General features: G+C 44.0%; 1 protein-coding gene across 1 annotated transcript; it reads left to right on the plus strand.

The window, feature by feature from the left end:
* Nucleotides 1–48: 48 nt before the first annotated feature.
* LOC147113557 (cytochrome P450 26C1-like) lies at nt 49–27,370 on the plus strand. Its single transcript, XM_085994796.1, has 7 exons — nt 49–228; nt 1,396–1,806; nt 2,817–3,041; nt 3,363–3,638; nt 4,481–4,636; nt 20,199–20,870; nt 25,690–27,370. Exons 2-7 carry the CDS (start codon nt 1,603–1,605, stop codon nt 26,056–26,058), a joined length of 1,902 nt encoding a protein of 633 aa, XP_085850922.1. The 5' UTR covers nt 49–228; nt 1,396–1,602; the 3' UTR covers nt 26,059–27,370.
* Nucleotides 27,371–27,909: the final 539 nt, after the last annotated feature.

Raw genomic sequence — 27,909 nt, forward strand, 5'->3', positions numbered from 1 at the left:
AATCTGACCATTGCAACTCTGTAAAGTATTTAAATTTGCCAACGACGTCATCCGAGGAGGTGGATGGTCTGGTTAGTGAATATCTATAAAAACGCTGTACACAAAAAAACCCACCAATACACATCCGGAGCACGTTTATGGTGGAATTTTGAACGAAAACTGCTCTGCGGTCTGATAAAACAGGACTGACTCATCCGAGCGCTTTCAATTGCACGCCTGGCACCAAGAGTAAGTTTTGACGGTTTCTCTCGCTAGCGAATCTATTATTTGTTTTGAGTGTTTCACTGACACGTGTGATTAAAAACTGTAAACTTTCACGCTTTGCCGCCGGAGTTCTCGCAAGGTCTTGCCTCGGAGTGTGGGCGCTGCTGGTTAGATATGGAACGCTGGCCAGCAGATCATAATCGACATGTTTTCAGAACGCAAGATCAAAACTAAATCCAAACATTGGAACTGATCAAATTATTAACACGTCGGTTATTGGAATACTTTAAAAGAACAGTTTCAACCAGAACTATTATTGGAAACTTCTCCCTCTAACAAGGAATGTTCTGTGGCAACGTTTGTCATATTATGTTCTGGTCTAATTATATAGTTGTATGTTTGTGGATTGTTCTGTGTAAGTCATCTTAGTTTTTGGTACGGAGATTCGTTCAATGCGCTGAATCCACAAATTGTTGGGTATGGGGTGACACACTGTCATTAGTTGGCCGGGATAATAGTTAACATTACTTCCATATTTTATCTTTTCTCACATGACACAACTAAATAGGAGATGATTTCCAACAGTAAAATCTAACTTTTAAAATACCAGGCAGTTTGATGTCCTAACCAATGAACGCTGCACTGAGGTAGAAAGGAAAGGAACATTATTACCATGTGTTACCTTATTGAGGGAACTAAACCAAAGGATGTGCGTGGTGCGCCGCACTTTATTCTACATTCAAATATTCTGTATTCAAAGCTTAAGGGGATTATTTCTGTAAATGCTGCAGGATAGAAAACAAAGGTACTGCATATTGCAAGTTGAGAATGGCATTCGCGACTCAGACGACCCGTAACCCGAATGAAATTGGAAAGTTTCAGTAAATAAACTACGATTGCAGCAAGAATACATGTTTTTGTGTTTATAAAACGTAATTTATTTTCCAGTATTTCTCTTTTACCAAATTGACCATCATTACGGTGAAATACCATTGCATTTTTGTTTTAAAAAATCTATAACAACGATTGAAGAGACATTTTCAAACGGATTTTAATTTTCAATTTATTGGGCAAGTTTTAGTAGACAATCACTTTAAATCCCTACTATTGTAATTGATACTTTCACTGAGGATCTATGGCGGTTTGAGTTGTTTCTATTTGTCTTTAAGCAAATTAACCTTTTGTGTGTAGGTGACGAGCGGACACCGGGGATTCACCCAAGAGCCCAGCTGAGATTTGGGGCATTTCATTGCTTGTTACCGGTATTGCCTTGATATTGGGGGAGAAAACTACGTCCCTGTCTTCTTAAAAAAAAACTCATTTCCAGACTGTAAATTCACGGCGGGCAGGGATAAGAGGCACAGGATTCTCTCCTGGGTGAAAATCGAGCTGCCGGCGATGTTCCTACTCGGGGCTGACTACCTGTCGGCGCTGGCTACTGCGCTCACCTCGCTGCTCTCGGTGCTGCTCCTGCTCGCCGTGTCCCGGCAACTGTGGACCCTGGGCTGGAATGTGACCAGAGACAGGGACAGCAAGCTGCCGCTTCCCAAGGGCTCGATGGGCTGGCCATTACTCGGAGAGACGCTACACTGGATGGTACAGGTATGGAGGAGAAGGCAGCATTTGTTAGTCAGCAGTGCAAAGCTGCAAGTTAATCATTTATACCGGGAGATCCGCGCTGGTTGATTATTCTATCTCTGCTGGTGATGTGAGTTGGTGAACTCTATAATATTTTATTACTGTAAATGCGGCGAAATGAACTAATCGGCGTTCTTTTCTAACGCGTTTTATCTATTCTGATAAACCAGGAGGCGCCCCACTAAGGCAGTTTGTTCATTTATTGGCTCTTTGATTTATATCCCCCTCCGACAGGTGGGTAACACAGCGCTGCTCCCAATAAAGTCGAGAACATTGCTGTGCCTTCAGCTGGTTGAGAGGATGTTTCCATACATGTTAGTGTGTCATAATCTGAGTTTTCACAGTGCGCTCACACGAGCCTTTATTTTAAATGTTTTTTTTAAATCTTCATAAACCCGTGGAAGAAAACACTTTGTCATGTTGAGTACTGAATGTGGCCGGAGAAAGCGTGGCGAAAAGATCCGAACTGTGTTCTCGCATTACAGCCACCCGTTTCATAGTAAGACGAAAATGATTGATTTGAGAGTATTCACACAATAATAATTAATGGTACAGAAAGAACAGTGAGCAGTAACTAGTAATGAAGGAATAACATCTGCACGGGAAACGCGGCGGGGCTCGGTCCGCCGGGCGGGAAGATGAGAAGAATGGGTTTGATATTGTGGAGAAAGCACATCTCAAATGGCACACATTCTAACTGAGCCGCACGGTGTTCCCGCGGAGAATGTCCCGTTCTTTAGATACTTTTATGAGACAGGGGCTGACAAGATGGTCAATATCAGACCCATTCCCCGCTAGAGGACGGGTGGTTGGAGGATCTGCCTGTGGATAATTCCTCCAAACACCCTGGATTGCCTGAAACAATTGGCTTTAATCTCAGGTGTTTTGACCTGACGGAAGTACTCTGGATGCACAGCCTGTGCCTGGACTCGCACAGCTCGCTCTCAGTTCTCAGTCACTCCTTCTTTCGGCAGGGTTCCAATTTCCACGCTTCGAGGAGAGAGAAATACGGAAACGTCTTCAAAACGCACCTCCTGGGCAGGCCGGTGATCCGAGTGACAGGGGCGGAGAATATCCGCAAGATCCTGATGGGCGAGCACAGCCTGGTGAGCGCTCAGTGGCCTCACAGCACCAGGATCCTCCTGGGCTTCAACACGCTGGCCAACTCCAGCGGGGACCTGCACCGCCAGAGGAGGAGAGTAAGGAGCGGGCCATTCGTTCCTTGGTTGGGGAGGGAAAGGGGGGGTGGGTCTCTTTGGACAACACCAGATTGCAATGAGTTTATGGGCTGTGAATGGTCGGGTTAAACCTCCAGACTCCGGGGCTGGAATAGGAGCGTCGGTCGGGTCTGTTAAAGGTGAATGAATGGTCCCGTTTATGGCGCTGTGGTTCTTGTGTATTTGGAAACATGTCGATCTTTTAAGCATTTAATATACCACAGTGAGCAGGAGGGGTGGGGTGTATTTAAAGGGAGGGAATGACCGCCTTTCTCTGCTCTACCGCTCCAATTGTCATTGCAGATCCTTGCCCGGGTGTTCAGCCACGCCGCTCTGGACAGCTACATCCCTGGCATTCAGCAGATGGTCCGCAGTCGGGTGCGGGGATGGTGCGGAGAGCGGGCTCCGGTCGCCGTCTACCCCGCCACCAAAGCGCTGACCTTCTGCATCGCCATCCGGATCCTGCTCGGTCTCCGGGCGGCCGATCAGCAGCTCGACCGTCTCTCCAGTATCTTCGAGCAGCTGATGGACAATATCTTCTCGCTGCCTTTGGACATCCCCTTCAGCGGTCTGAGGAAGGTAAGGTCCGAGCCGGCACGGGTCTATCTAGCCCGATCTCCGGCATCCATTTCCCGCCCGGTGCAATCTCTTCACCGGCCCCTTCGATTCATCGTCTCTTTACCCAAAATGGGCTCAGATTTTATCTCTGTCTGTTGTTCCTACTGAAAGTACCTCAACAATGGACGTGTAGAAGTAGTTGGACAATTGGACTGTTCAGTGCTGTGTGTTTCACAGACTCCATCGGTCTTGCAACCTGACTCAATAAAATCCCCTCTCCCACAGACCAGATCTGTGTTTCATTCAACCTCCAGCACATTTGGGTGAAGCGTGAGCCCATCAGACTTGTATTTATTGTTTTCCAGAGGAGATAAGGTGCTACATTGAAAGAAGGTTTTGGCTGCTTCAGTTTCTAAGCAAACAGTATTGGAGTTTAGAAATCTCAAAGACGCCCATCTTTATTCTCCACCTTTGTATTTTAGGACGTTTTAAACGTTCTGAACTCGGGCTTTTATATTCACGCAGAACTTTTGAATTTAAACTTTCCCAAAAGTTTTATATTACGATATAATTGTGTGCACACAACTATATCTTAAATGACAGTGGCATTTCAAAAAATCATTCCACTCAAGTAGGTTCAGCGTTGTACAGAACACTCATTCTGTGTAAATGCTGTAATTCAAAAAGGGAAAGTATCAGATTCAAACCAGCATTATCTGATGGTTGGTTCAGCTTTTTAAATCCGAGACTGAGGGCCGCATTGAATCTAGTTATCAGACAGTATGATCTCGATGAGCCTTAACTATAAAGTGAACTCAGACTGAGACCATTTTAAGTGCAGTATAATTGTTTTTTTTAAATAGGGCATCAAAGCACGTAACGCACTGCACGAGTACTTGGAAAAAGCGATCACAGAAAAACTACAGAGAAGCAGCCCAGGTGCGAACCCCGATGCGCTGGATTTTATGGTGAACAGTGCGAGGGAGAACGGGAAGGAGCTGAGCCTCCAGGAATTGAAGGTAATCGGATCCCGACTCTGAGAACGTATCTATTCCTTTCATCTTCATCCTCTATCCTCTTTCCGATTTTTCTTTCTATTTTTTACAATCTTTATTTCTATTATCGTCATTTTGCCTATTGCTTCCCGAATAAATAAAACTATGAACCTTAACGCGCAAACATTTGAATCTTTGAACTATCTGCAAGTTAAAACTGCACGAAGGCAAATGGTTTCAACCTAAGTTTACAGAAATAGTGATCTTACTGACATATGCTATTATACATCTTCTGTACACATATACTGCAGCTGACCGTCTCGGGGTAACATCACTCACCACCTTTTAGGGTCCCAGCGAAGCGGTTCCCATTTCATGGCATTACTTAAGACGATGTGTAAACAGCTCACGTCGGATCGAATCCATCTGCAGCACAGTTGACCCCCCAGCACTGGCTGTTTGAAGTATAGCTGTGCTGTGAATGCGGTCTTCTGCTGTCCGGATCTCCCAAGGGCAAATCGAGTAGAGCTAGAGAGTTTTTTTTTAACGGAAATTATATCCGAAACCTTTCTCCAATTGACTGTCCCTCCTGGCAATAATGATAAAACTATTGTCAATAGCTCCAAAAGGCAGAAACAGTTTAGTGCACGTGTGTTGTGAGTCATCACTCAGAGCTTCAGTCCAATGGTCTGAACCGTCTTCAAAACGGAAGTAGGAATAGAGTTTGGAAGTATAGCATGAATGGGTCCTCTCAGACCACCAGCTGCAGCTTTGGTTCCAGCTAGGTAGTATAGTATCCTCTTTATACTAACTGCCTGCTCTGCCCATCAGTGGGTTACATGCATAGGCACAGCTCCTCTTCGTCACGTACAGAGTGAAGATGGTAGTGCCAAACACTTTTTAAATGAACACCCCTCAATGTAAAGTCAGTTTGACAGGGCACTGGAGTTACACACTACGCAGACAAATCCAAGGGGTACGAGATTGCCTCTGTCCCACACCGCTTCTCTCTGTACTCAGGCTGGGCCCTGAATCTGGATTCCTACTGCACCTCTAACATTGGTGTAAAGTAGGAACTAAAGCAACACTAAAGCTGTAGTGTAAATGAACTATTTGTTTCAAGCTCACCATTGATAATGTTTTCATTGGATTTATTCCACTGATGGGTCAATATAGCGATATTGAAATTGAACAACATCAGGAACTTCCCAGAAACTACAGCAAAAACGGAGAGAGGAATGTAGATTCACTTCACTAATCAGCCATTAATATATCTTGCTTCTGAATAGAAAAATTATATATAGCTTGTAAGAAGATAATACTCCTGTTTACACCATGTGTTTTGGTAGTTTAAATGTAACAGACTCATGTAGTTGCACTGGTCATGACATATAGAGTAAGAGATACCTCGGAATGCATTATAGAGATGTAGCCCATTCAAGGGGTTTACATGGCTTGGTAAATTGTAAGTGGGAAGTTCCAGAAAATTCTTGAACATCATCTGAACTAACAGCTTTTACTGACACCAAGACATAAAATAATATATATATTTATCTCTAAATTAGACTTCCCATAGTGAGATAATTGCAAAAATGAAAATAGTGTTCTAAACTGTGCCTGTGATAACACGCTGCACCTCACCTGTCCTGGCAAAAGTACAATTTTTTTTATCCTTCCTCCTTTTCAGCTCCATTTTACTTTGATAGGAGGAACCCAATGTAAAAGAAATCCCATTAAACCACTTGCAGGTAGCCAGACATGCCACCAATGATCAGAAGGACATCACTCAGTGATCCTTGACACCTACTCAACATTATGCTTGATACATATCATTCCTGGAGAGGTCTCTTAGTGTTACCTCAACTCGAAGAGAGATTTGAATAAACCAACAAACAATTTATTTTCCTACTCTACAATGATTTTGATTTTACTGAATTTAAGGAAGCAGTTGCACGGCAAATTTAGTGTTGGTGTGAAGGGATTTCCATGTTGCTGTGATGTTAAATTTACAGTGTTAATCTGGATCATGGTCTGAGTGAATTGGTGTGAGGCTCTGTGGTGGGGTAATCTCACATTGCTGGGTTTAACAGTGCATGGTGTGTAAATCCAGTGCAGTGTCAACCCTGGTTTGCACGATACTGAGGCTGGAACCCTGTGGGCTCTTTTTAAACACACCTGCACTTAATTTAAAAGCCCAAGGGTCACCTTGCTTGAAACGTTTCAATTTTTAGCTGTTGAGAGAGATCTGTACACGTATGTATTCTGGGAGTGCAGAACAGACACCCGAGAAGAATGATTAAGAGTTCCTGGCCGGCAGGAGCCAGGCAATGTAAACACATTCTGCCTTGGAGTGCAGTTATACTGCTACTTTTGCATCGGTCCTAACCAGACCCCACTTTGGAGTACTGTGAGATGCCCTCAGGGAGGCTTTCACACCCCTTTCTTTAGACATCACACGGAATGTAACTCCAGAGGCTTGGGAAACTGGATTCAAGAAGTGTTTCAGGGTCCTTGGGACATGCTGGGCACTTTACTAACTTAAGCCATCTTTATTTTTGTAATACTTTGATAAAGTGGACTCTCCTTCTGCACACTTACAAAACGCTCCGTATGTTGTAAATATGCACACACACAGCTCTTTCCTGGCTGTCAGAATTCAATTCAAAGCCAGCAACTGCAAACAAGATATTGCTTGGATCGAAGCAATTCTGTAGCTACCAATCTTCGATGTTAATAGTATTAAGTTAATTATTCTTTTAAAGTCAACACCAAGAACAATAGCGTAAACTAAAAATGCAGACTCTGTACATGGGCACAATTTGGTCCTTTCTGTCTCCACTGCTCTTTGCTCTGGTGATGGGGTTCCTGGAAATATAACTCGACCTTGACCCTGATGGAGTGATTATACCAAATGCCTATACGGTACTGTTCCATTGTTCACCCTCCCTAAGGTGGTACAAATGATCATGCCACCTTCTCTGGGTATAACATTCATTTTAATAGAATTAATGACAGGTGAAGAAAGTAGCTTCCATTCTAGTTTCCTCTTTCACTGGTCAGGCAAGGGATCTGTGTACTCAAACTTCAGAATCCTTATCTTCCTTCTTTTACAATTGGCTTAATCCACAACTCATTTCCGCTATCAAAATGGATCACATTGGGTGTGGCTAACTGTGTCTTGATTGGGTGGAGAAGTGTGACAAAGATGAGCATTTTCCTTTGTTTCTTCCAATACTCTTAGTGTTTGCCCAACTGGGCTCTTTTGACACAACTGCTGGACATAGCCCAAATTTATTTAGAATTTATGGTAATCTTACATCAAAGCTGCTGCACTTTACTTACAAAAGAAATATGAATTTGCCAAGTTAAGGTTCTGGGAAGTAGTAGCTTCATATCTCAATCAAGCGTGAAATCAATGGCTACACTTACATGAGAACCTATATTCATATTTTTAAATTCATTCTTTGGATGTAGGCCTGGTGGCAAGGCCGACATTTACTGCCCAACCCAAATTGCCCTGAGAAGGTGGTGGTGGGCATTCTTCTTGAACCACTGCGGCTTGTCGATTTAATACAACCGAGCAGCTTGTTAGGCCACTTTAGAGGGCAGTTAAGAGTTAAGGAGTCAGGCCTGGAATCACATATAGGCCAGACCAGGTAAGGATGGCAGGTTTCCTTTACAACAATCCGACAGCTTCATGGCCATTTTTACTGATATCAGCTTTTTATTTTCTCTGTCATTCTCCTCTGAGCAGATATTCAATGGCATCAGCTAAACTAAGTGTATTTTTATAAGTTTCTTCAGCTCCGTTATTTGCAGTACTGTACTTGTATTCTCTCACAGGCTCAAAGAGCCAAAACAGGTAATGTTTTACAACACATAGGCTCAAAAATGATGTCTCCGTTTAGGATAAAATAGATACAGAGGCAATAAGATTGAAATAGGCATGCGATTTCAGAAAGGACATCTCCAAGGAGGAGGAAGGAAGAAGATGTGGGGGTGCTACTTGCACACAAACTCTACATCGGTAATTAAATAATGGCCAAGTTGCTATCAATTCTACATCTTTGCCTTGATTGTAATTATTCCACATGTATATTTTATAATGCCTAATGGTTTGGGGGGTAATGGTGGAGAGGAGTCTCTGCTCCATACCTTGTGATCCAGGCCTACCTTGTGCACTCAAGTTAGATAGTGATTTATCCACCAGTGTCAAGACGATCAGCCCTAAATTAACATGGACAGCATATTAGGATTTTCACTATCCAACCTAGGCAGCCCAAATAATTTGACCTATTGATACTGGTCACAATGAAGTGATGCACGCTGCTGTCTTGGAGAACTTCAGGTCCACCTCTAATAAAACTAGGGATCAGAAGATAAGTATTTTCCCTCAGACCAGTGGATTCCCACCTAAGCATTGAAGTTGTGTCACTCAATTCCTTCATAAAGGAGTTGGATAAGTATCTGACTGAGAATAGGATTGGAGTCCATAGAGATAGGTACAGACTAAGATGATAAAATACTTCATGGCATTGTTTCCAGCCAAGGGAATGAAGTGTTGCATGTTGGATAGGGTTGAATATTTAAGAACATAAGAACATAAGAAATAGGAGCAGGAGTAGGCCAATCGGCCCCTCGAGCCTGCACCGCCATTCAATAAGATCATGGCTGATCTGATCCTAACTGCCAATCTACGATCACAGAACCATCTCCTGAATCTAACAGAATTAGACACACGAAATAGGAGCAGGATCAGGCTACACGGCCCCTGGGCCCGCTCCGCTACCCACAGGGCCATGTCCGATCCGAACCTAGACTCATGTCCAAATTCCTGCCCGCTCCCCGTAACCCTTAATTCCCTTTACTTCTAGGAAACTGTCTATTTCTGTTTTAAATTTATGTAATGATGTAGCTTCTACAGCTTTTTGGGGCAGCATATTCCATGGACCTACCACCCTCTGAGTGAAGTAGTTCCTCCTCATCTCAGTTTTGAAAGAGCAGCCCCTTATTCTAAGACTATGCCCCCTAGTTCTAGTTTCACCCATCATCGGGAACATCCTCCCCGCATCCACCCGATCCAACCCCTTCACAATCTTATATGTTTCAATAAGATCGCCTCTCATTCTTCTGAACTCCAATGAGTAGAGTCCCAATCTACTCAACCTCTCCTCATATGTCCATCCCCTCATCCCCGGGATTAACCGAATGAACCTTCTTTGTACTGACTCGAGAGCAAGTATGTCTTTTCTTAAGTATGGACACCAAAACTGTATGCAGTATTCCAGGTGCGGTCTCACCAATACCTTGTACAACTGAAGCAATACCTCCCTATTTTTATATTCTATCCCCTAGCAATGAAAGCCAACATTCCATTGGCCTTCTTAATCACTTGCTGCACCTGCATACTAACCTTTTGAGTTTCGTGCACCAGATCCCTTTGTACTTCAGTACTTTCCAGTTTCTTGCCATTAAGATAATAACTTGCTCTACGATTTTTCCTGCCAAAGTGCATAACCTCACACTTTCCAGTATTGTATTCCATCTGCCAAATCTCTGCCCACTTACTTAGCCTGTCTATGTCCCCTTGCAGGTTTTTTATGTCCTCCTCACTCACTACTTTCCCTCCCATCTTAGTATCATCTGCAAACTTTGATATGTTACACTCGGTCCCCTCCTCCAAATCGTTAATATAGATTGTAAAGAGTTGGGGACCCAGCACTGACCCCTGCGGAACACCACTAGTTACTGATTGCCAGTCTGAGAATGAACCATTTATCCCAACTCTCTGCCTTCTGTTAGATAGCCAATCCTCTATCCATGCCAGAATATTACCCCCAATCCCGTGATTTTTTATCTTAAGCAATAATCTTTAGTGTGGCACCTTGTCAAATGCCTTTTGGAAGTCTAAATACACTACGTCCACTGGTTCCCCTTTATCCACCCTATATGTTACTTCCTCAAAGAACTCCAGCAAATTTGTCAAACATGACTTCCCCTTCATAAAACCATGCTGACTTTGTCCTATTAAATTATGATTATCCAAATGTCCTGTTACTGTCTCCTTAATAATGGACTCCAAAATTTTACCTACCACAGATGTTAGGCTAACCGGTCTATAGTTTCCAGCCTTCTGTCTACTGCCCTTTTTAAATAAGGGTGTTACATTAGCAGTTTTCCAGTCTGCCGGGACCTTTGCTGAGTCCAGGGAGTTTTGGAAAATTATTACGAATGCATCCACAATCCCTACTGCCACTTCCCTCAAGACCCTAGGATGTAAGCTATCAGGTCCAGGTGATTTATCCGCCTTGAGTCCCATTATTTTACCGAGTACCACTTCCTTAGTGATTTTGATCGTGTTTAGCTCCTCCCCCACTATAGCCCCCTGTTTGTCCAGTGTTGGGATATTCTTAGTGTCTTCTACTGTAAAGACTGATATAAAATATTCATTGTGTTTTTGCCATCTCCATATTTCCCACCATTAATTTCCCGGTCTCATCCTCTAAGGGACCAACATTTACTTTAGCCACCCTTTTTCTTTTTATATAACTATAAAAACTCTTACTATCTGTTTTTATATTTTTTGCTAATTTACTTTCATAATCTATCTTCCCCTTCTTAATCAACCTTTTTGTTATTTTTTGCTGCCTTTTAAAGTTTTCCCAATCCTCTATCCTCCCACTAGATTTGGCTACCTTATATGCCCTTGTTTTTAGTTGAATACTATCCTTAATTTCTTTACTTAGCCACGGATGGCTGTCTTTTCTTTTACACCCTTTTCTTCTCAGTGGAATATATATCTTTTGGAAGTTGTAAAGTAACTCCTTAAATGTACACCACTGATCATGTATCGTCTTACCCTTTAATCTATTTTCCCAATCCACTCTACTCAATTCCGCTCTCATACCTTCATAGTCTCCTTTATTCAAGCTTAGCACGCTTGTTTGAGATCCAACCTTCTCACCCTCTAATTGAATATGGAATTCAACCATGTTATGGTCACTCATTCCAAGGGGATCCTTTACTAGGACATTTTTAATTAATCCTGTCTCGTTACACAGGACCAGATCTAAGGTTGCTTGCCCCCTGGTCGGTTCAGTTACATACTGCTCAAGAAACCCATCCCTAATACACTCAATGAACTCATCCTCAAGGCAGCCCTGCCCAATTTGATTTGTCCAATTAATATGATAGTTAAAATCCCCCATAATTATAGATGTTCCCTTATTACAAGCCTCAACTATTTCCTGATTGATACTCCGTCCAACAGAGTTGCAACTGTTCGGAGGCCTATAGACTACGCCCACTCGTGTTTTTTTCCCCTTATTATTCCTTATCTCCACCCAAACTGTTACATTATCCTAATCTTTTGACCCAATATCATTTCTCTGTATTACAGTGATTCCTTCCTTTATTAACATAGCCACCCCACCTCCCCTTCCTTCCTGCCTGTCCTTCCTGATCGTTAAATAACCTGGTATGTTTAATTCCCAGGCATTGTCACCCTGCAGCCATGTTTCTGTAATGGCCACAAGATCATACCCATATGTAATTATTTGTGCCATTAACTCATCTATTTTGTTACAAATGCTACATGCATTCAGATAGAGAACTTTCAAATATGTTTTGTGACACTTAGTTCCTGCTTTTGCCCTTTTTATTACTTTACCTTTTACTCCATACCTTCTGCCCCTTCCTGACATGCTCTGGTTTTTAATTTCCCCACTGCTACCTAAGTCTATGACCTTCTCTGTTGTCATTTTTATTATTTGCTCTCTAGGAACCTCCCCCCCACTAGTTAGTTTAAAGCCCTCTCTACAGCCCTAGTTATATGATCCAACAGGACTCTAGTCCCAGCACTGGCCAAGTGAAGCCCATCCCAACGGAACAGCTCCCTCCTGCCCCAGTACTGGTGCCAGTGTCCCAGGAAGCAAAACCCATTTCTCCCACACCAGTCTTTGAGCCACGCATTTAACTCTCTAATTTTATTTGTCCTAGCCAAATTCGCTTGTGGCTCAGGTAATAATCCAGAGATTATTACCCTTGAGGTTCTGTTTTTTAATTTGACCCCTAGCTGCTCATACTCCTTTAACAGAACCGGCTTCCTAGTCCTATCTACGTCGTTTGTACCAACATGGGCCACGACAACTGGATCCACCCCCTCCCACTGCAAGTTTCTTTCCAGCCCAGAGGAGATGTCCTTAACCCTGGCACCGGGTAGGCAACACAGCCTTCGGGACTCTCGCTCTCGGCTGCAGAGAACTCTATCTATCCCCCTAATAATACTATCCCCTACCACTACAACATTTCTATTTACTCCCCCCTCTTGAATGGCCCCCCGTTCCACGGTGCTGTGGCCAGGTTGCTCATCCTCCCTGCAGTCCCTGCTCCTGCCCCCACAGGGAGTAAGAACCTCGAACCTGTTGGACAAGAGCAAGGGCTGCGGCTCCTCCAACACTACCTCCTGGATCCCCGTACCTGCCTCACTCGTAGTCACACCGTCCTGTCCCTGACCATGGGCTACATCTGAATTAATTAACTTCATAGGTGTGACCACCTCCTGAAACACAGAGTCCAGGTACATCTCCCCCTCCCTGATGTGTCGCAGTGTCTGAAGCTCAGACTCCAGCTCATCAACACGGAGCTGGAGTTCCTGTAGCAGCAGACACTTGTCACAGACGCAATCACCGTGAGCCTCAATGGGGTCCACCGGCTCCCACATCTCGCAACAGTAACACATCGCCTGCTCCATTCTATGTAATTAATTAATTTTTTTATTGTTAGTTATGGACACCCTCTGCCCAATTTTAGATGCTAGTATCCCCTTTAATTAATTGGATTTAAATGAAATCAATCCCTCTAATTACACCAGTTAAATGGTTTGCCAACAGTCACTCTGCACCAGAAAGGCCTTGTTAACTACAACCCACAGAGTTAAAGTTTGAAAAGAGCACCTAACACCCCACTTACCCTAACTCACACTTACCCAAACTCACAGCACTCTCTGCTGACTCGCACTCATTTATAGATGAATAGTCTGGAGGTTTGTTTTATTAGCTTTGGGGATCATGGAGTTTGAATGGGTGGAGTAAAGACCATGATAGGATAGATTGTATATGGTCTGTGCAATAAATAGACTTGATGGATCAAATGCCATTTTATTGTTCCATGCTTTCTTGTGTTAATAATTACTGCCTTGGTACAGCATGATGAAACTGAAGCAGATTATGTGCTCATACTTGTACCATAAGAAATTGGGACCTATTGTTTGAATCATTTCAGAAAAATAAACCTCATCTCAAGGCTAGTGGCAGGATATCTGATCTAGTTAATATCCCACTGACCTTTAAATATGTCAGGCAACAGATATGTCATCACATTACATTTTTCCTCTAAAAATTGAATATTAGTAAACCTAACTTTTCTCCTTATTCTTTTTATTTTCTCTTCTCATTTCTTCCATGTATTTTTTTTCACCATCAATGCTTGTTATCTTTCAATGTCGTATTTTGGATTGCATAGGGAATGTATTCTACTATTTCTGTATCACTAGGCGATTTCTTTTGATAAAGACACATGTTTTGCTCCCCCACTGCTGGGTATGGTAGTGATTAGCTGAGCCATACAGACTAGAGAGGTCCCAGGTTCAATCCCTGATTTGTGTAGAGTTAGCTGATCTCAGTGGGGTGTTAAAACTGGCCTCAAGTGTCAGGCGTGGCGCAGTGGGTAGCACTTTCGGTTTGAGTCAGAAGGTTGTGGGTTCAAGTCCCATTCCAGAGACTTGAGCACAAAAGTCTAGGCTGACACTCCAGTGCAGTACTGAGGGAGTGCTGCACTGTCGGAGGTGCTGTCTTTTGGATGAGACGTTAAAACTGAGGCTCCGTCTGCTCTCTCAGGTGGACGTAAAAGATCCCATGGCACTATTTCAAAGAAGAGCAGGGGAGTTATCCCCAGTGTCCTGGCCAAAATTTATCCCTCAATCAACATCACTAAAAAACAGATTATATATTGTCATTATCACATTGCTGTTTGTGGGAGCTTGCTGTGCGCAAATTGGCTGCCGCATTTCCTACATTACAACTGTGACTGCACTAAAAAAAAAGTACTTCAAAAATTGGTTGTAAAGCGCTTTGGGATGTCCAGTGGTTGTGAAAGTCGCTATATAAATGCAAGACTTTCTTTTAAGACCTTTGGTTAGAGAGCTGAAAACTAGCCAGAGTTCCTGCTCTTTTTTTGCTATGAACTGTCGCTGCTGGAAATGCTTTGTGTGATCATCACTGAGAATCAGAATAGGCTTGGATATGGTGCCCATCCCAGTTGAATAGCCTGTTGCTGACTGTCTAAGCTCAAACATGAAGAATGAACACTTGGATAAGGTATCAGAAGGTGATTGATCCCCATGGAACTGTACATCAGCAATGTCTTCAGGCAAGGAGAAGAGAAAACTGATGGGGGAAAAACAGAGGAATGGAAAATATTGGGAGGACATGGCAATGGTGGGAGAATGGGGAAGCATTTCAGACTTGTGACACCCATGTTTCTCTCTGCTGCTGTTAGATTTTCCCTTCCTGTTGATAAAACCTCCCTATAATATAAATGAGCTGGTTCTTAAAAGATCCAATGGCACTATTTGAAGAAGAGTAGAGGAGTTTATTTACCTCTCAATCAACACCCTAAAATCAACAGGTTATCTGGTCATTTGTCTTATTACTATTTGTGGGACCTTGCTGTGCGCAAATTGACTGTTACGTTTCCCTACATTACAACAGTAGCTATGCTTCAAAAGAAATTCATTGGCTGTGAAGCACTTTGGAATATCCTCAGGTTGTGAAAAGTGCGATATAAACGCAAGTTTGTTCTTTCTTTCACTTCTGAGTGCTCAAGATAATAACATGTGGTTTTAGGATTAATTTGAGGAAGTCTGCAAAGTGAGAACAGATCTCCAGCATAGAATTTCAAGGATTTTTTGTTTAAATGATACTTTCTTGCACACCTGCCAGGTCGCTTGCCACACTTTCAACAACTTTCTGCTAGACTGCCACCCCAGGCAAACCACTGGCTTACATCAAGTTTTTATAGTCCGGGTAGGGACTTCCCAACATTAACTGCATGTAAAGACTTTAGAGTAGGGATTTTCCAGTAGTTACATGTAATAACATGGATGTTGTACAGTTACATATAAGGAGCTTTCATTGATAACTTGAATGTTCAGAACTCAGGGTTACAATTAACAGAATATTCTATAATTAAACAAGATAACTACTCAATTATAACCAGGGCAGTTAGTAATATTTCTCTGCAACAAACATTGCTCACCCAGTTCGAATTTTTATTTAACATAGAATACAGCTTTAAAACGTACCAATTTGTACAGGTGGAATGCTGGAGAATTTAGTTGAGGAGTTAAATAGGTAGTGACTGGAGGAAAGAAAAATTTGCAGCAGGCAGAGTTTGAAAGCATGGTGGATGGATTACCTATTACTTGTATTCTGATTCCAATTGACATGATGCCAAGTGACTAGTATGTGACAGTAGTAACTTTTTTTACAAATATATGTATGTATATATATGTATGTATGTATATGTATATATATATATATATGTGTGTTTTCTGCAATAGCAAATTTAAACTTTTGCCGCTATATAGAATGTGGACCCTTTTTTCTTACCAATTGACTCCCTTTTCCTCAAGTCCTGACAGCTTGATAAGGTATAGTTCCATGGGCTCCCCTCACCCAAGTGACCATTATTCACATGACCCATGACCATGAAAGTTGGCAGACTATACAACAATAAGGGGCATCACAGTTACGCTCAATCTTGTTCTTACTCAATGTCTATACACAAGCCTCCTGCAGGGGTTGCTGAATAGAAATCTGGAGTGGGAGCCCTGGCTGCTTTCTTCCTCCTCCATAACCCAGAAGCCCTGAGGCCAGTTTAAGCACTTTATTGCCATCCCAGCACAGGCCAGAGATGGCTCAGTTAAACCCACTGAAACTGGATGTGCAACCTATAAAATGGCATCAGATAGAATATGTAAATTAAGTTGTGTTTCATCTTTCAATGTATTTAGCATTTTATCATCTGGGGCTGGTTCAGGAACAGCATAATCATTTATTTTTATGGCACGTCACATGTAGTCACCAGTATTCTAACCAAACATCAGCATTAGGTACAAAAGCAAAATACTGCGGATGATGGAAATCTGAAATAAAAACAGAAAATGCTGGAAATACTCAGCTGGTCAGGCAGTATCTGTGGAGAGAGAAATAGAGTTAACATTTCAGGTCAAGGACCTTTCGTCAGCATTAGGTGTTGAATGAGTACAAGTTTCAGACTAGTGGTACACAACAGATCATTTAGCTTGTGGGTTAGGAAAAACAACAACTTATATTTATATAGCTCCTTTAACGTAGTAAAACATCCCAAGGCGCTTCACAGGAGGAAAAGCACCATTATATTAAATGATTTTTGACATATTGCCCCTGATGAATTATGAGTGCAGAATGGCACTGTATTTTAAAAAAATATAAATTATACAAAAAATGTTGTAATGTGACTTAACCAGGATAAATTGGTGTCATCCCTTTCCAGTGCGTGAGAGCAATCAGGGGAGTAGGAGTGAACAAACCTACCAGAAAGTATATGTTAATTGAAATTCAGAAATGATAACAGCAACATTAACTATTGTATTACCCTGGGTCTTGCACACTGGTGTGTATCATTGCTATGAGCATCTACACTAATGTTAAGATTTTGCTCACAATAAGTTGGAATTTCCTGTTGAATAAATGCTTAATGCTTTTGTACATCACTCCTTCATCCACTATTTCAGTCAAGACTTTAAAAAAAACAAGTTCGTGGCTGCATGAAAATGGTGGACAGTGGGATGCCATACCAACATGTCAAGTATTTGACTGCTAATACTCCCAAACAGTCGTTTCTAATACTTTGTATATATTATATGAAAAACAACTAAAAAGCATGTGAGAACATCATAACTGGCTTTTCAATACAGCTATCAGCAGCCTCTGAGGAGAGAAAGGAAAGCTCACAGAATGCAAGGAACATTAAAGATCCCATCACACTTGAAGCTATCTTCATAAAACCTGGATTAAAAAATAAATCAAGCTTTAATTAGCTTTAATGTACTTGTTGTGGAAATGGAATACATAAGGGTGGGGAGGAAAGGAGCTAACTTTTTAAATAAATTGAAAACCAAACTGAGGAACGATGGCCAAGGTGAGTATAAATCAGGAAGTAGTGATTAGGTTAGATGACACTAATATTGGGTTTAAAAGCCTGAAGATTGTCGCAGGATGGCAAGACTGAAGGAAGCCAGGAGTTGTGTGATTTTGTGGTTGTGGGAAAGAATGAGTTTGAGTAGGAGACTGCCATGAGTCTTGATTTGGATGTAGAGAGGAGGAAGAGGGTGTAGAGACTTAGAAGGGACCTTCAGAGAAGCACTGGCCATAGTAGTGCCAATAACATAGAGAAAAGATCACAGTGGAGAGAGGCTGCTTCTGCGCTCACTCGGAGGTCGAACTCCAAACCATCGTCAACATCTTCACCGAAGCATATGAGAGCATGGCCCTTACACTAAACTTCTGTAAGACAAAGGTCCTCTACCAACCTGCCCCCGCCACACAGTACTGACCCCGATTATCAAAATCCACGACAAGGCCTTGGACAATGTGGACCACTTTCCATACTCGGGAGCCTACTATCAACAAGGGCAGACGTCGACAACAAAGTTCAACACCACCTTCAGTGTGCCAGTGCAGCCTTCAGTCACCTGAGGAAGAGAGTGTTTGAAGACCAGGACCTCAAACCCAGCAGTAAGGCTCATGGTCTACAGAGCAGCAGTGATACCCGCCCTGCTGTATGCCTCTGAGACATGGACCATGTACAGCAGGCACCTCAACGCACTGGAGAGGTACCACCAACGCTGCCTCCGCAAGATCCTGCAAATCCATTGGCAGGATAGGCGCACCAACGTCAGTGTTCTTGCTCTGGCCAACATCCCCAGCATCGAAGCTTTGACCACGCTCGATCAGCTCTGATGGACGGGTCACATTGTCCGCATACCCGATACGAGACTCCCAAAACAAGCGCTCTACTCGGAGCTCCGGCACGGCAAGAGAACCCCAGGTGGGCAGAGGAAAGGCTTCAAGGACACCCTCAAAGCCTCCTTGGAAAAAGTGTAACATCCCCACCGACACCTGGGAATCCCTGGCCCAAGACAGCACAAAGTGGAGGAGAAGCATCCGGGAAGGCGCCGAACACCTCGAGTCTCTTCGCCGGGAGCAAGTGGAAGCCAAGTGCAGGCAGCTCAAGGAGCACACGTCAACCCAAGCACCCCACCCACCCAAACCTTTAACCACAGTCTGCCCCACCTATGACAGATACTGTAGGTCCCGCATTGGACTCATCAGTCACCTGCGAACTCATTTTTAATGTGGAAGCAAGTCATCCTTGGTTCCGAGGGACTGCCTAAGTAGAGAGAGAGGATAGAGGCAAGTCTGTCAATTGGATCAATTTATTACACATTTGGTATTGGAGTGGTGGGTTTTTTGTGCTGCACTAATCCTATAGAAAGAAAGAAAAGAACGACTTGCCTTTTATATAGGTCTTTCACAACATCAGGACGTCCCAAAGCACTTTACAGCCAATTAAATATTTTTTGAATTGTAGTCATTGTTGTAATGTAAGAAATGTCAGTTAATTTATGCACAGCAAGCTCTCACCCACAGCAAGCTCTCACCCACAGCAAGCTCTCACCCATAGCAATGTGATAATGACCAGATAATCTGTTTTAGTGATGTTGGTTGAGGAATAATTGTTGGCCAAGACACAGGAAGAACTCCCCTGCTTAGGAGCAGAATAATACTGCCGACTTCGCACAAAGCAGAGACTTGGCACCGTGTGAAACAGTTATGGTTAAAAAAAAGCCCAACGCACTTTATGAATTTTATTTCTGAACTTTTTTAAATCTCAAGTGAGCCACAGTATCGTCATTCAACTGCTGATGATACCTGAGCTGTGACAACCGGGTCAGCTCTTTCCCATTGTTGGAGATTTCACTGACATCAGCGGGTCGTGTGTCCAGCTGAATGACCATCTCCTGAACTCCGCCTTCCTTCCATTGGCCGGCCATTCTAACGGGAGCTTCCTGTTTGGATTAATAATCAAGGACAACATTGAAGGGAGACTTTGATAAAACTTCATCAACCTGGAGTTGTCGGGTCTGTTGGAACAAACAGTTCCCTCAAGAACGGCCATTAACTACTATACTTAATAGGGAGGCATTTCAATATTTTAAACTAATACACTTATATTACATAAACACGTTTTAAATGGGATTAAAATGGACCTATTGAGTGTCCTTTTACTTTGTATCGATTTATGTGTCTGTATTGTCATGGTTTGGGCAATTTTCCAAACAGGGAAAAGTTCAAAGATGAATTGTGCACCAAACTAGTTAATCGTTTCTGGGCTTGATCCAGTGTCTGCGGTGGAATTACAGCCCTTGCCTCCTTCCAGCAGTCTGCCATTTATCTCAACACCTCTCTTTTTATATATCCAGGAATCTGCGGTTGAGTTGATCTTCGCCGCTTTCTCCACCACGGCGAGTGCCAGCACATCCCTGGTGCTCCTGCTCCTCCAACACGCCCAGGTCCTGGAGAAAGTGAGGCAGGAGCTGCAACAGCACGGTTTAATCCGCAATTGTCAGTGCAATCAGCTCCTTACAACCCGGGATCAAACAGCTCCCCACAAGGACAGCCAGCTCTCCCCGGGCAATGAAAACAAGGCGGCAGTTCAGGACCCGGACGGTCGGCGTGACTCGGTGACCCGGGACAAACAGACTTGGGCTGAAGGGTGCCAGCGGTCTTTCACCCAAGAGAATTTAACCTGGGACAAGGGCTGGCTTCAATCCGCTACCTCCATAGGTAAACTGGTCCGGGATAACGAGTGTCAGCAAATCCGCATCAACCAAGACAGCACAATCCAGGATAAAGAGTACTTTCAGCCCCTCCTCACTCGAGATAGTGAGTGCCCGGAAGCCGAGTCCCCCGAGGCCACAGGGACAGAGACTGAGGCGGGTCAGCTGTCCCGGGATTGCGACTGCCAGCGCTACCTGAGCCTGGACACACTCAGCCGCCTTCGCTATCTCGACTGTGTGGTCAAGGAGGTGCTGAGGCTACTCCCCCCGGTCTCTGGGGGCTACAGGACAGCGCTACAGACCTTTGAACTGAATGTAAGTAGCACTTAACGCCGTGGCAGGAGCGCTTCCATCCCGCCAGTTAGTGATAGAATCAGAATCGTGCAGACCATTCGGCCCAGCGTGCCTGTGCCGGCTCTTTGAAAGAGCGATCCAATTAGTTACACTCCCCCCCCCCCCCCAAATGTTGCATTTTCAAGCATTTTTCCCCCAGAGGGTGGTGGGGGTCTGGAACTCACTGCCTGAAAGGGTGGTAGAGGCAGAAACCCTCATCACATTTAAAAAGTATTTGGATGTGCACTTGAAGTGCTGTAACCTACAAGGCTAGGGACCAAGAACTGGAAGGTGGGATTAGGCTGGATAGCTCTTTTTAGCCAGACACAGACACGATGGGCCGAATGGCCTCCTTCTGTACGGTAAATTTCTATGATTCCTGTAGGCAGAAAGTTACTATTGAATCTGCCTCCACCATCCTTTCAGGTCGTGCATTCCAGATCATAACAATTCGTTCTGTAAAAATAGTTCTCCTCATCATCCATCTAGTTCTTTTGCCAATTACCTTAAATTTAACTCTCCTTTTACAAGCATTCTTGTTTGCAAAATCATCCGGTATCACCAGGCGAATGTGGGCACGGTATCATTCAGTTCAATTCAAGTTTAATGACTAGACGAATATTTTAATTTCAGTTGTGTTTAGCCTTCTCTGTTAATATAAAATCTCCGCCTTCCCCACCCGCAATGAGCAGAGGGGGCTCCCGGGGGAGGGCAGAGTGGGGCCCACAGCTAAACTGAAAGGGTAAACCCAGCCGAATGAGTGAAGCTAAAACAAAGAGCTAAAGATGAACACGTTTAAACACGCTCGAGGTATCTTACCCCCGGACATGAACCTCAAGCGTGGCCGTGTCAGTTAAAATACAGAAATGTTATATTTTTAAGAGTTTGCGATAATAAATATCGAAATCCATTGTCGGAGCATCGCCTCGCAACGTGTATAAAAAGAGGGATCCCGGCGAAAATCAATCCTAGCGGCCCCAGGTCTTAACTATAACGAAATATCCCCCTACCAGGTACTTGGAGGCGCAGACACCGCCATAAATTTAATCAGAACATTGTTGGGTATTTAAACTACACTCATAAATGCACATCATAGGTTCTCCCGCTGGTCCGCCGTAACTTCGGCAGATGAGCCGCGGAAACCCCGCAGAGTTGTATTGCCAATGATGCCTCTCAGGAGGAGACCCTGGTACCGCTGTCTGCCTGGCAAGGATTTCTTGTCAGTTTCCTAATGACTATCCAGGGAATGGGGAAGAGCAGGATTTCTATTGATCCAAGATGACCCACACGGTAAATGGAGATCATCTTCCGATTAGGCACTTTACAGTCTTCTGGACTCAATATGGAGTTCAACAATTTCAGATCATAACCTCGGCCCCCATTACATTTTTACTTATTTTTTATCCACACCTTTGTTTTGGCCCTCCCCCCCCCTTTTTTCTCTCTCCCACATGGCAGCTGTCTCCCATTCTGCCAGCGCATTTCACACCTAATCTAGAGCCGTCTTTTGTCTCCACTAGTCCTATCACCATCTCGTCTGGTTTTGAATACCTGTTAATGTCTCTTCACTTCTCTTTTGTTCTCTCCCAGCCTGGCCTTCAGTCTTGACAAAGGGTTTGACCCGAAACGTTGACTCTATTTTCTCTCCACGGATGTTGCCTGGCCTGCTGAATTTTTCCAGCATTTTCTGTTGTTATTTTAAATGGAGATTAGAACTGAGTTGAACTTCTGAGGACTCCTAAACCTGATATTCAGCCAGTCCTCCAGGTGTTTCAGCAACAAGTCTACCTCCTTAAAACAATACTGCAGATGCTGGAAATGTGAAATAAAAACAGAAGATGCTGCAAATACTGAGTTCTGATGAAAGGTCATCGACCTGAACCATTGGGCCTGAAATTATGGTGTTGATGGCAGTGTACACCATCATAAACCTTCTAAAAGGCCCCACAAGTTCCGGGATTCCACATGTGCTGTGCATGCGTGAAAACCTGGAACTTGCGATCTGTCTAGGTTCGCCTTGACGGATCTACTGCACCGACCCAAAAACACTTTCGCTGGCACAGAGCTGGGCTATTTGCCCAACTACTGCCCAACAAATGCCCATGAAACCCTTACGCCAGGTAAAAGCAGTGTAAGGGTTGAAATAAATGTTAAATTAAAATTAAAAAACTGATTAAAGCATACAAAAACATTTAAAATTAGTTCATGTAAATTTTGGCCCGGATTAAAATTATTTCTCAAAATTACTTTTTTATTTTAAATGCTTAATTAAAGGGACTTTTAATTAATTTTGAACATAGGGACATTATTTTTATTTCAGTTGTGTTAATTATTTATTTATGATGAATCTGCCTTTCTAATTGGTTGACCTGGCCCACGCGATCCAGGGACGCTTCTGGACCGCACGCGCCATTGGGATCCGTCAGGTCATACGCAGGCATACGCCTGCAGGCCCAGGACCCAAAAACTCTGAAGTCCGGGAGCCCGCAGGTAGGTTAGGATTTTTCCGAAGTAGGCGTACTCCGGAGGTATGCCTCCGACCGCAAATTTCGCCCCATAAACTCTGTTTCTCTCTCCACAGATGCTGCCTGACCTGCTGAGTATCTCCAGCATTTTCTGTTTTTAAGTCTAACTCCTTGATATGACCTGGGCATATAGATGTGTCGGTGGGGTCTGGGATTCTTTCCACACATTTCTAATAACCTTTCAAGCTGAACTAGGTGGTCCTAGCTGGTCAAGCAGGGAAAGAGTAACAATGTTCTAAGCTGGTAAACTGCACAGTTTTACCATCTTAAACTCCAGCGGTATTCTTGTTGCATACTTGGTGGTCACTGGGCCTTGGTTCTGCCAACCTGCACCTGATTTCTTTGGGCGTAGGTGCATAGGATGTGTCTATGTGGGGAGAAAATGTGCAGTCCATCAAAAACTCTTTCCCTGCTGACCAGCTAGGGCCATCTAGCTCAGCTTGAAGGGTTACTAGAAAAATCCCAGATCCCACTGACACATCTATATGCTGAGGTCCAATCAAGGAGTTAGACTTAAAAACAGAAAATGCTGGAAATAGTCAGCAGGTCAGGCAGCAATGGGATTTCTCAGTATGGGCTGTAGACTCTTGAGCGTGGCGATTGAGGGTTTCCACATGTGTCCAATGTCTGGCTGACAAAAAAAAACACCAATACCACCACCCCTGCCGAGTTCACATGACCTGTTACATGTCATGGAATCTTCCTGAACTGTATAGTTTAGCTAATCACTGCATGAACTCCTTGAGCCATTGGGGCATCCATCAGTTCTTGCTTAGTTGAAATAATCTGTTTCTGAGCTGGTGCGCTGCCTAATGTCTGCATGTGCTTTCAAAATGTCCAGCATCTTCATGTGATTACAGGTACAGTATCTGAAATCCATTAGCCAGATACACAGAACTCACCTGCAGCATTATTCATTGTCATTTTCTTTAAAAACCCATAATTAATCCCCTCTGCCCTGCAATGATGGTCCAGTTGTAGTTGCAGTAAGCCATGCAGAAAGTCCCAGGTTCATTTCCCATCTGATCTGAATCAGTTGTTTTCAGCCAGGGTAATAGTAAGAGTACAACAATTGGCCTAGGCGCCCCAAGGATGGGGAGTGAGAAAATGGGAGACCGTGCTGCAATTCCTGGTTCCTATGGAGTCATTCTGTTGGAAAGTATGCATGTATGGAAGTTGAGTGAGAACAAGATCGAGCTGGCTTGTGATGGTCAAATAGCTTGACAATAATTATTGTCTAGGCTTACATATGAAGAATAGTCACTTTGGTGAGGTACCAGAAGGTGCCTGCTGCTGTTGGACTGTACCCCAGCAGGAGACACTGTCTTCAGGAGCGGAGAGGGAGAAAGGGGAAGATCATTGGTGAAGAAACAATCATTATCAAAAATAAATATGATTTCCCTTGACATAGTGCTGGCCCAAAAGTTTAATCTCCATCCCTACAACTGATCAGTTATCAAGACTGCTTTCTTTCATCTCTAACCATGATTGGTCTCCACCCTCACTGCTGCTGAAACTGTAATCCATCGCCTCAAGCTTGGCCTCTCCTCTGATAATCTTCTTGAAGGCCTCCCCTCTTCCACCTTCTACAACTCATTCAGAGCGCCAGAGGCAGCATCCTCACCTTCACAGTCCTGCACTGCCATAATCCCCTTTCCTTGGCAAACTCCCATGCCCCAACAAATTGACTTCAAGATTCTTCCACGCCTCCCTCTCACCACCGCTCAGTGATCTCCTCTAACCATTGGTCATCACACATGCCCTCCGCTTCTCTGACTCTGGCTCACTCCTTTTTGCTTACTTCCTGCACCCTACCATAAGTGGGTACTTTTTCAGCCACTGTGTGCCTGCAGTTTGGAACTCACTCCTCGAATCACTCAGCCTTTCCACCTCCTTCCCTGCTTTTAAAAGTCTAGAAGCCCTTCCCTTGGATGGTACTGGGGCCCTCTCTTTTCCCAAATCTTTCTCCCTTCTGATTGTTTTCCTTTGTCCTGTAAAACGCTTTGAATATTTCTCTCCCAACAGGAACACTACTGAAATGTAAGTGGTTGATGTGTTCATCAATACTTTGTGTTATCCACAATAACTGCTGGCTAGTAACTTAAATGGAACCCGAGCAGCAGTTTTAATGAAACGTGTTATTTGCAAATAAAGGAAGAAGTCACTGTATGTTGGCGTTTAGTTCGGTGTTCCATTCATTCAAGTTTTTAAATTGTATTTACTGCAATTTCAAATAACATAACTCGAGCAACTAACGTGCGTTGTCTGATTCCCAGGGATGCCAGATTCCCAAAGGCTGGAGTATTATATACAGCATTCGCGATACACAAGAGACGGCTGCCGTCTATCTCAACCCAGACACTTTCGACCCCGATCGGTTTGGACCCGAGCGGGACGAGAGCAAAGCGGGGAGATTCAATTACTTGCCCTTCGGAGGGGGCGTTCGGAGCTGTATAGGGAAAGAGCTGGCGCAAGTGATCCTCAAAACCCTGGCGATGGAACTGAGCAGCACAGCGCGCTGGGAGCTGGCCAGCGCCGTCTACCCCAAGATGCAAACTGTCCCGGTTGTGCACCCTGTCGATGGACTGAAGGTTCGGTTTCGTCGCGTGGATGGAAAAGGGAATAATGTACCCATAAAAGAATAAGAATAATAGGACAAAGCGAAATGCATCGCATTGTGCGGCGGGACTTGGCTGATGCCCACTTACCATGACTTCATACAGCAGGGTCAATTCTACGCCAGACGATTTTTCACGAAAGGTAAAAATGCCAATCGCTACTTAGTGTTGAGTGGCACCAAACTTCGTTAAAATGTCCACTGCTAACCCTTTTTGATTATAGCAGCGAATAGCCTTTTTCTGATAGCCCTTTTACTGCAAGCCCTATATAAACCATTGCAAAACACTGTCCTTAATCTATGCACTTAAACATCAGAATGTACTCATTTTCTGAAGGTACAGTTATGAACTAAAGACCAGATTCACAGTTTTCCAACACAATTATCGAGCAACTGGCTGATAGCTTGAGAATGAATTCCTCCCCACTTTGAAGTTTGGTATTTCTGCTGGGTTTTATCGCAGGAATGGATGGTTATCATATCGAAGATGTTACCAGATTGCCTTCTTTTGTTCAGTTTTTCAGAATGTGTGTCGCTTAATTCTTCAACCAGCAGAAAAAAGGTTAATGGATACTGTAATCAAAATGAAGTGTGAGGGGCCTTTTGGGCGGTGGGTGTCGCTTGCGTCGGGTTAGAACAGTGAACCGGAATTCTGTGAAGCAAAAGTTGTGATAAGTGGGAGGAAGAGACTGGATAGTGTGAATATTGTATAACAAGAGAGGACAGTAAGGTGGAGAGATGGACTGTGAGGATTGTGGAAGGGGAGTGAGGTGGAGAGATGGACTGTGAGGATTGTGGAAGGGGAGTGAGGTGGAGAGATGAATTGTGTGAGGAATGTGGAAGGGGAGTGAGGTGGAGAGATGGATTGTGTGAGGATTGTGGAAGGGGAGTGAGGTGGAGAGATGGATTGTGTGAGGATTGTGGAAGGGGAGTGAGGTGGAGAGATGGATTGTGTGAGGATTGTGGAAGGGGATTGAGGTGGAGAGATAGATTGTGTGAGGATTGTGGAAGGGGATTGAGGTGGAGAGATAGGTTGTGTGAGGATTGTGGAAGGGGATTGAGGTGGAGAGATAGATTGTGTGAGGATTGTGGAAGGGGAGTGAGGTGGAGAGATGGATTGTGTGAGGATTGTGGAAGGGGAGTGAGGTGGAGAGATGGATTGTGGAAGGGGAGTGAGGTGGAGAGATAGATTGTGTGAGGATTGTGGAAGGGGAGTGAGGTGGAGAGGTGGATTGTGTGAGGATTGTGGAAGGGGAGTGAGGTGGAGAGATAGATTGTGTGAGGATTGTGGAAGGGGAGTGAGGTGGAGAGATGGATTGTGTGAGGATTGTGGAAGGGGAGTGAGGTGGAGAGATGGATTGTGGAAGGGGAGTGAGGTGGAGAGATGGATTGTGTGAGGATTGTGGAAGGGGAGTGAGGTGGAGAGATGGATTGTGGAAGGGGAGTGAGGTGGAGAGATGGATTGTGTGAGGATTGTGGAAGGGGAGTGAGGTGGAGAGATGGATTGTGTGAGGATTGTGGAAGGGGAGTGAGGTGGAGAGATAGATTGTGTGAGGATTGTGGAAGGGGAGTGAGGTGGAGAGATGAATTGCGTGAGGATTGTGGAAGGGGAGTGAGGTGGAGAGATGGATTGTGTGAGGAATGTGGAAGGGGAGTGAGGTGGAGAGATGGATTGTGTGAGGATTGTGGAAGGGGAGTGAAGTGGAGAGATAGATTGTGTGAGGATTGTGGAAGGGGAGTGAGGTGGAGAGATAGATTGTGTGAGGATTGTGGAAGGGGAGTGAGGTGGAGAGATGGATTGTGTGAGGATTGTGGATGGGGAGTGAGGTGGAGAGATGGATTGTGTGAGGATTGTGGAAGGGGAGTGAAGTGGAGAGAT

This window comes from Somniosus microcephalus, chromosome 8 (assembly GCF_052327205.1).
Source record: "Somniosus microcephalus isolate GS21.2 chromosome 8, FLI_Smic_1.0, whole genome shotgun sequence".
Classification (NCBI taxonomy): Eukaryota; Metazoa; Chordata; class Chondrichthyes; order Squaliformes; family Somniosidae; genus Somniosus; species Somniosus microcephalus.